Source organism: Triplophysa dalaica, chromosome 9 (assembly GCF_015846415.1).
Source record: "Triplophysa dalaica isolate WHDGS20190420 chromosome 9, ASM1584641v1, whole genome shotgun sequence".
NCBI lineage: Eukaryota > Metazoa > Chordata > Actinopteri > Cypriniformes > Nemacheilidae > Triplophysa > Triplophysa dalaica.
The window spans coordinates 22983973-22994288 of record NC_079550.1 but is presented as its reverse complement, the minus strand read 5'-3'; the positions used below and the strand labels follow the sequence as shown (position 1 = coordinate 22994288).

The 10316-nt window shown below is 38.4% G+C and overlaps 1 protein-coding gene across 1 annotated transcript; it reads right to left on the bottom strand.

The window, feature by feature from the left end:
• Positions 1 to 2653: 2653 nt before the first annotated feature.
• On the bottom strand, positions 2654 to 8863 carry LOC130428229 (alkaline phosphatase-like). The gene is made up of 11 exons (XM_056756081.1): positions 8797 to 8863; positions 7183 to 7299; positions 6906 to 7021; positions 6536 to 6710; positions 4822 to 4994; positions 4526 to 4666; positions 4384 to 4453; positions 3650 to 3784; positions 3389 to 3580; positions 3199 to 3315; positions 2654 to 3125 (listed from the first exon to the last, which is right to left on the bottom strand). Exons 1-11 carry the CDS (start codon positions 8861 to 8863, stop codon positions 2833 to 2835), a joined length of 1596 nt encoding a protein of 531 aa, XP_056612059.1. The 3' UTR covers positions 2654 to 2832.
• Between the last annotated feature and the right edge of the window lie 1453 nt (positions 8864 to 10316).

Sequence of the window (10316 nt, the reverse complement as noted above, 5' to 3'; positions counted from 1 at the left end):
TACAAGATGTGACAGGACACGTGGAGAGCTTTTAAGGACGTTTAATGTGATAAATGAGGTCGTCGGGAGTGGAGAAGAAATCTAGAAACAAACCGATGCAGAAATGAGAGAGCTGAGGATCTGAGGAGAGACAGAGGGAAAGTTTACAGGATGAGGTCACATCTGCATGTCCCCTCCATAGAGCAAGAGAACATTTTTCAGGTGAAGAGGTGAAGACAACACAAAGACGTTCTGCAGTCCTCAATGATCACACAAGTGTGTGACACAAGTGTGTGACACAAGTGTGTGACACAAGTGTGTAACACAAGTGTGTAACACAAGTGTGTAACAGTATGCAGGACAAACTCTAGCCTGCAGAAAAGCAGAGCACAAATGAAAGCGTCGACAGAACACCAACTTCAGCTCATCTTATTAATGATGAGACGCTTTTTTATTCCCTTTGAAGCATCTTCTCTCCCTCAAGAGTCTCAGCGCGTGATGATTGTGAAGTGTTACAGCGCCGCCTACAGACCTGATGACAGAACAACACGAATCTCTGCTGATAAAAACACTTCTCTGCCACTAACTGCATCACAAACTGATACTTCAGACCCCGCATTGTCAATCAAGTGTAAGATCGATACTAAAACAACAGTGATGAGACTGACACTGAACTGTTTACAGTTACAATATCAGCACAATATCAATCATTTCTATATATTGCAACAACTGCAATCTGTAGTTTGACTCGAAATGTAAATTTCTGTTCACCTGCCGATGTGCAATACATGGATATAAAACGTATAAAACGTTTGGATAAAAGCGTCTGCCAAATGACTAAATGTAAATGTAAATGTAATATCCCGGTGGACACACACTCACACACACACACACACACACACACACACACTCACACACACACACACACACACCTGCTCATGGGGACTCGTGTCATCGTGGGGACCAAAGTTGAAGTCCGCATGGGTAAAAAAGCTCATAAATCGAACAGAACGATATGTTTCTACGATCTTTAGGTTTAGGGGGATAAAATGTAAAGCTTGTACAGTATAAAATTCATTGTTTCTATGCAGTGTCCCCACAGAGATTATAAACATTTGACATTTTAAAGTCGGCTTGAAACGGAAGTAGCGATTGTCTTTTTTCCGTATCGTGACGTATAGCCGAGTGACTTCTGAAATGAGAAAACAATGTATATTTCAAAAAGATGTCCAGTTCTGCTGTTATTTCATTTTGCAATAGAAGGGTGAATGGTTGGTTGTGGAAGAAAATTTGGAACCTCCCTTTAAAAAATCTCTCTTAAATTAATGTATAGATATTACCCGTGCAAACATTCTCTTGTAAGCAGGTTGTGACATCGATATATTATGTACATTTTGTTGTTATGTGAAGAAACTTGTTTTAGTTTATTTTGGAGTTGTCCTTATTCAGCGAGTTTTTGGTCAGATTTCTGCTCTTTTATTAGAAGATTTATCTTTTCCATCTTTCAACTGCGTTTTGAAAATGTCCTCTTTCTTTTTTATATTTCTTCTCACAAGGAATACTAGTTGATGAATTAATATTAGGGATGTAACGATTCCCTCGGCTCACGATGCGATGCACGATTCTGATCTCACGATGCGATGCACGATTCTGATCTCACGATGCGATTTAATCACGATTTTGAGGAAAATGAACATCTGCCAGTTTTTTATTTATCTAATGCAGCACAATTTTTCGTAAAATGAAAATATGTTTTATTATGTCAAATAATTTTAAAACAAATTCGAAATAAAATAAATAATTCGAAAGTCTTGTTTAATGTGTTTAATATAACAGACTGTCTGTGCTTTTGTTCTAATTTTTTAGCATATCCACGTTTACCAAGTTTGTAGTGAAACAGCGACTCCTGCTGTTTAAAACACGTACTGCGATCTGCATAACGTTTCGACCGTCTTGAATCGTCAAACATTTAAAACTTATATATTAAATTATATAAAAAATAATTTTCAACCGACTCACGGTGAAATCCCTAATTAATATGATACTTTTGTAGCCAAATTTAGTATCCATAAACGTACATTTCGAGAAGACAAACCATTATTTAACAAATAAGAAAGCTGTTAAAAGTCTTTCGCTTTGCAAACATTTCAGTGTTATTATTTAACCTTTTTTATGAATTTTTCCTTTTTCTTCTTTTGATTGTGATATTGTGATATTGTGTTATTTTATATTTTTTATTTATTTGCATAATGTCCCTTTTCGACTGTAACACTTATTTGCCTACATTATTTGAATAATAAAATGTAGGGCGGGACTTGATTTCATCTGATTGAACTGATTGGATCGTGAAAAGATAACATTTTGATTAAAGATCACAAAGGCAAATACATTTGAATAAAATAATAATGTGCACAGATAAATACTTCACCACTATGTGAAACAGTTAGAATGATAATTTTTTATTTCATAGCAACTTTAAATGTGTAAAATTTTTAAACAGATGTAAATTTTCTTAAACTGCGTTGTGTACCTGCTCAGCTGTTGATGAACAGGTAAATACACTTGAAATATTATCACTTTTTAAAATTGAGGATGTACAAAAGCACATCATGAACTTAAATCTAATCGACCACAAGTCATTCTTAATTTAAGTTTTTTTTTATTTCTGGCAAATCAGATCTCTGCTTTCCTGTAGCTCAGTGGTAAGAGCATTGTGTTCACAACACAAGGTTGTGGGTTTGATCCCAGGGGATTGCACATACCTATGTGTTAATGTATAGGATAATGCAATGTAAGACACTTTGGATAAAAGCATCTGCCAAATGCATAAATGTTAAAATGTAAAATGTTATCTCAGTGCATCAGACCGGCCGTCATCACACTCAACGTTAGTGACATCACAGTCCAGAGGGGCGTGTCGGAGGCGGAGTTTCCAGGGTCTTTAAGTGTGGGTTGGACTGCAGCACAGTGTTGTTGATTGGCACCGACGCAGGCGGCGTAGGCCATGGCGTGTGCGATGTAACTCTGCTCATAAACACCCTGGAAGAGATGAGCCATGGGACCGCGAGCCAACAGAGCCACGTCTTCACCCCCATGAGTCTCTGAGTCCAGAGGAGCGGCTGACTGCTGAACATAATCTTTACTCTCTGAACAAACATAAAAACAAACACATTCACACACAGTATACTCAGTTTGTGTTTGTGACAGAACGCGTCTTACTGGTGTCAACTTTGCGGATGTCTGGACGCTTGTTGTTTACGATCTTGTGTCCCGGGCCGTTTCCGTACATCAGTGTGGTGTAGGGTAAAAAATCCAGAGCGAAGATGGGAGATTTACCTGAGAAACACACAGGTCAGAGGTCACTATACGAGCACACGCACGCATGCAGAACACACGATAGAAAAATCACCCAGAATGCTGTTCCCCCGGAACGGATAGCCGTTAAAGGTAAAGGCGTGGGAGTGGTCAGCCGTGACGATCGTCAAAGTCTCGTTCTCATTGGTCAGCTCGAGCGCCCGGGCAACAGCGTCGTCAAGAGCGACCGCCTCATGCAGCGCCATCGATGCTCGACTGTCATGGTGTGCCTGATCAATACGTCCACCTGTGAACACAATGGGATTTGATGAATGGATTCATGGATCATGTGATGGACGGATGTTTCTTTGTTTACCCTCCACCAGCAGGAAGAATCCGTTGGGATTTTTCTTCAGGATCTGAATGGCTTTCTCTGCGGTCTCGGCGATGGAGGGATCCATGCGACTGTCTCTCTCTACATCAAACCTCAGATCGCCCGGCTCAAAGAGAGCTAGAGAAAGAGAGAGAGAGAGAAATAGAGAGAGATTGAGAGAGAGAGATTGAGAGAGAGAGAGATTGAGAGAGAATGACAAAGAATGAGAGAGTGAGAGAGAGAGATTGAGTGAAAGAGAATGAAAAGAGTGAGAGAGAAAGAGAGATTGAGAGAGAGAGAGATTGAGAGAGAATGAATGAGAGAGAGAGAGAATGAAAAAGAATGAGTGAGTGAGAGAAAGAGAGAATGAAATAGAATGAGCGAGTGAGAGACAAAGAGAAAGAGAGCGATCGATTGAAAGAGAGAGAGAGTGAGAGAGAAAGGGAAAGAAAGAGAGAGAGAGTGAGAAAGAGAGACAGAGTGAGAGAAAAAGAGAGTTATTGAGATAGATAGAGAGAGAGCGAATGAGAGAGAGAGTGAGAAAGAGAGACAGCGAGAAAGAGAGAGAGAAAGAGCGAGTTAGAGAGAAAGAGAGAGAGACAGAAGATTTGTTTAAAAGTGAACACATCTTTAAATCACTCAGACTGACACTGTGAGGGTCTCTCTCTCTCTCTCTCTCTCTCTCTCTGTCTGTCTCTCTCTCTCCCTCTCTCTCTCTCTCTCTCTCTCTCTCTCACCCATTAAGTAATCTGTTTTTTCTGGGTCCACAGCATCAAAGTCTGTTTTATTCCACACATATCTGGCCACCTGCAATAAACACATGACAGTCAGTCTACACAGTTTGTGTAGAAGATGGCTTTTGTCTCTCTCTCTCTTCACCTTCTCCTGCTTCATGTTCAGCCACTCATGGATGAGGTGTCGCTGATCTTTTCTCTGGCCCTGAGCGCTCACATCGGTGGGATACTCCGGGTCAGGAAACCCTTTGGGGGTCATGTATTTCCGTCCGCCGCCGATGATCACCTGCACAAACAAAACATCCGTTTTATCTACGGTCTGAAAGATCAGGGTTAGGAGCTTCTGAACCTCTGACGTCTCCACGCAGAGACTGTCACAAACACATGTGTCATGTGTCCTGCTCCAGCTTTAAAACAGAAGATTGTGAGTGTGTGTCTCACGTCGATGTCTGTGTTTGAGATCAGCTGGACGGCGATGTCCACACAACCATCAGTGACGGCGGCAGACGGCAGATCAGCGTCGCTGTACCATGTGCGGCTGGCACTGTGAGCGTATGAAGCAGCCGGTGTGGCGTGTTGAACGCGTGTTGTCGTTACTATGCCGACAGACTTACCTGAAGAAAAACACACACACACTCTTTACAGTTATTTATTATATTAAACAAACACATATAACATTACACACAAACACAATGAGTTTATTATGAGATAAATCATGCTGATAAACACACTTTCTATCAGCATTCTCTGGTTTACAACTTAAATAACAAGATAACATTTAGGTAACACATGTGATTGTGTGGAACAAGATTGTGTGTGTGTCTTACCACTACGAGTTCTCCTAAACAACAGTCACATTTGAGTTAAGACTTAAAACTGATTCACAACGCTGCTGAGAGCCACTTTTACTTATGAGCAGAAAGACCTCTTATCTAAGAGAAAGGGGCGGGGTTGACCTCTGTGCTATGGATGATGTCAGCAAACTTACTGACTATGACCACATTGATTGGCTGGTAGAGGATGGGTCTCTGTCCGTCATTTAATCATAGAAATGTTATAGAAATAAAACTCAAAAATCATGTTTTTGCTGTGCATTCCAATAGGCCCCTTTCACATGACGCCACGCATCTAGCGCCTCAGAATGGACTTCACCAAGATCCTTACACAGCTGCCACAAATACAACTAGATGATGTACAACATCTTACACACACATTTTCGCCTAAGACAAGATCAAGCCAGATAAAGAATAAAAATTCTTGGTTAAACAGTCGCTGTTTGAATTTGAAGATAAGTGTTTTGTTTTCTTTTTGAGTTAGCGAAATGCTAGGATAAGTACTTGAATACGTGTTCTGTCAGTTTTTTGGCAAAAAAAAGGAAGTAGTGGCAAAAAGGAAGTAGTTCTTCTTCATGTTGGTTGCAATACGGGTGTTATCATCTGTGTTGGGTGTAACTAGTTACTAAGTAATTAGTTACTGTAATTTAATTACTTTTCCCTTGAAAAAGTAAAGTAAGGGATTACTCATATGTTTTCTGTAATTTAATTACAGTTACTTTTGATGTAATTAAACTAAATACATGGTGAAATAAATGCGTGTGCAATAGTGTAATTGACTTCAAAATTCAAAGTCTTACTTTAAAATCTGTGCATTAATGTATAATTCTCACATTTGTAATACTTTGGTCAGTTAATAATATTATTTGAATGAATTAAATAAGCCGTTTCATGTCTATTCTTGAATCACTTAACTAATCAAGGTTGATGTAGGATATAGAAAGTAATTAGTAATGAGTAACTAAATACTTTTTGGACAGAGTAATTTGGACTGTAATCTAAATACACTATTGAATATGTAATGAGTAACTAGTAATTAATTACTTTTTCAGAGTAACGTACCCAACACTGGTTATCATACACTGCTTTGCAAAAAAGCAGAAGTTAAGTTACGTCATTGTGAAAAGGGCCTATCAATATCAATCATACTGCAGTTGGGTTTTTAATTAAGTAATATTAACTAAAAATATACAGCTAACAAACATAATAAGACAAACACACGATAACACAATAAAAACATGATTTAAAAATAAAAGTGAACAAGTTAAATAATATGATTAAATGTGAACGATTTTGTGAGGTGAGGGTCAGAGTAGAGGTACCTGCATCTTTAGCCCATTTGAGGATGGACGTGACTTCATTTCCCTTCTGTGAGCTGCAGACGCCGTTACGAGCGGCCGCGCTCACACCCACAACATTCAGATTGGTTTTTACTCCACACAGATACGCTGTAGCGGTGGACGCACTGTCAGCTATCTGAAAATCCACTGAATACGTCTACACAAGCACAGATCAGACAAAAACAAGCTACTGGTGACATCAATGATCTGCTTTATGACATTGAATATCTATTTTGTTTTCCCACATCTTTTGAGAAACAGACTGTACTGGTGTAGAATTTTCATAGCAGCATAAATTACACAAGAAAACTATTATGTGTGGATTCATGACATGTTTAGTGTGTGTGGTTACCTTTGCGAGACCCACATACGGGAATGTGTCCATGTTCATGACGGTCTCTTCACCCGTGCGGTTCTGTAACTGACCCTTCAGGATACGAGCGGCTGTGATGGTGGTCACACCCATACCTGACCAACAAAATCACACTCCATCAGCCTCTGATGTACTATCAGTAGAAGCATTTCATTAAAACAAACTGTCATTTGTGTAAATGTCAATCACACTCTTCTGTTTTTGGCTAGAATAAACTGGAAGTTTTGTATCAATGAAAGTTTGTGAAAGCTCTTACCGTCTCCCAGAAACAGCACAACATTTTTGGCGACGTTAGTGTTGAGTGTGCGTAACAGTGATGAACGCAGTGTGTCCTGAGCTAGACTCCTCCAGAACTCTGGATTCTCCTCTTCAACTGAAACAATGACACATACACTAAAATATCATCTCTCACTTGTGCACACTTTATACTGTGTATCTAAATTAATATATTATTATTATACATTTTATTTATAGGCGCCTTCCTAGACACCCATGGACACCGTACAATAAAATAAAACAGTCCTTTAGACCATTAATACAACATGTAGCCAAAGGCAATCACTGAAAAGTCGGTCTGAGTTTTAAGAAAAGATTTAAAAGCAGAAATATTTTCACTGAGAATTGCAAAAGTCTATCAGAGATGTAACTAAAGCATGTACATGTTGCTGTGTTCTCAAATGAAAGAGACAGACGGGGCGATTAATGTTACTTAAGTGAAAATATGCAGTTTGGACCACACTGTTTTTGTGCTTCAAATGATAAAGTACCATAAAGTTAAAACTCAAAGTTTTACCCTGAGACGAGTCAGAAAGAGACAAATCATCAAAATCCATAAAAGAACATTTTGTCTTTCCCAAACTGTCTTTTGAACCAACAAGCAAAATTTCCGTTTTACTGCGGTTATGTTTCAGAAGATGTAATGTTAACCGCTCCTTTAACTCAGCTACACAATCTGAGAGAGTAGATGGAGGAAAATGTGTAGACGGAGGTTCATCAACATAACAGGGAAAGTGGATATTGGTCTTCCTAAAAATGTTACCAAGTGGCAGAAAACAAATGATAAATAAAAGAGGACCCAAAACTGAGCCCTGCGGAATACCAGGATGTTTAGACGGCTTAAATGTAAAGTGTTTCAGCAGTAAAAACTGAATATGATTAGTAAAATAAGACAGGAACCATGTCAGAGCGGTTCCAGTAATTCCAATTGACTCCAGCCTGCTTAACAGAATACTATGTGAAATTGCATCAAATTAGATCAGTAGCTAATAGTAAGTCACTAGAAATTTTGACTAAGCAGTCTTGACACTGCGTTGAGGCCCGGAACCCAGACTGAAATTGTTAGTGTTATGCTTTTTATGCAAATTATGCCTAAGAACTCCATCGAGTCCCATGAGCACTGAAAGAGCAACTTCTGAGCAATACCGCCGTCCTCCATGTACCAGCAAATCAAAAGGAGTCATGAAAATGACTAAAAGACTTTGAAGTGAAGTGGGTTCTCTTGCATGTGAACTGAAGTGGATCTAATTCACTTTGTAGGCAGTGAGACGCATGCATTGATTTTATAAACAGCTCCCAGTAAAACACACACACACACACACACACACAAACACACAAACACACACCTGATGAAAAGCATTCACCCACTCACACTTCAGTGCCAACTAGACGGTTATGCAACCACCCCTTTTTCTCTCTCTCTCTCTCATATAGTGATAAAGATCATGATGATCCTATACACCACAATGTAAATGCATGGACTTCACAGAATACCGCAGTAATACTACGGTAAATCAAAAACTGTACTGTATTTTAAAAAGCGATGGTTCTCGCAAGAGATCCCAAAACCACTCACACAACACTGCGGTCTTACCTGAGGCACAGGTGATAGAAACCACAGACAAGAGATAACAGAAGACGGACAGATGTATGGTAACCATGGTGAGAGGAACAGATGGATGGCCAGAAAAACCTTCTGACGGGAGAAAGTGTCTTCTGAGACACAAACCATAAATCAGTTCATTACCTGGACCTTTAACCCTCCTGTGATGTCAACATCTCATCCACCAATCAGAACAAAGATCATAAGAAGAAGATTTCATCAACAACACAAGTCAATGCAATAAATAAAGTTGTTTGGATATAAAATCAGAAGTATGTGAAACTCAAATACACCTCAACTTATAAAACGATTAGATGAAGATATTTATCCTGTTAACAGGTTAGCATTGCATATTCACACGAAAGTGTGTGTGTGTGTGTGTGTGTGTGTGTGGAAGACGAGCCTTCACCTTAATCGTTCTGGGTTCGCAGATTAATAGATAAAGATATGAGGATTATTATTATGGTGTGTAAAGCTCAAGGATTCACAGATCAGAGACACACAAGACTCATAAAAGGAGAGAGACAGCTTACTGTCAGAATCAGACAGACAGCTCTTATGTAACGCACGCAAGCACGCACACACAGCAAGTCAAACTTTACCATCATACACTTCACACATGACAAAAAAATACTACAATATACTACATTATTTACTATAGTAAACTTCACTACTAACACTACAGTGGGATCTTACTAAAGTGAATACTACACTATTATTTTGTCACACATGACAGATATGCAGGATCAAAAACCAAACACGCATTGTGTGAAAGGTTGCATTAATCAAACAAATTAAAGCCTCATGAAGAAAACAATGGGGCCGAGTCTCATTTCCTAAAAAAAAAGAAAAAAGAAAAAAAAGTGCTTTGTTAACATTATGAAAAATAAAGCTAGAAAACACTCCAGGTGTTTGGAATAACGCATCATTGTTATATTTGTATTATTTTTGTAAGTAGAAGTACGAAATATCGTGAACGTAATACAAATTCTATGTTAATACACAATATACATTTTACATTATTACAATATACATACAACATTTATATACAGCCCATTGCAATAAAGTCTTGCTTTTAATGTTTTCAATATAGTAAAAATTTAGAGCCGGATTATAATTTTTTATAACCACAGCTTTACTACAAATATAGATAAACGATGATTATTGTAGTAAAACCATGCTTCATTTGTGGTTAGGATTGTTTAACTAGAACCACAAATGTGACCCTGGACAATTTAGATTTTGATAATAATCTGAATACGATTTCTATTGATGTACGAGTTGTTAGTATAGGACAGCAAACTCAGGAATAGGAGTGCAAAAAAATCGAAATATGGAGAAAATTGCCTTTGAAGTTGTGAATCAGGGGCACATTGGCAGAACATTCACTCACAAAAATAAAGTTTTTATATATTTAAGGTAGGAATCTTATTTCACTTATATATACTTAATATCATAATGATTTTTGGCATAAAAGAAAACTTAACTGACGCATACAATGTATTTTTGTC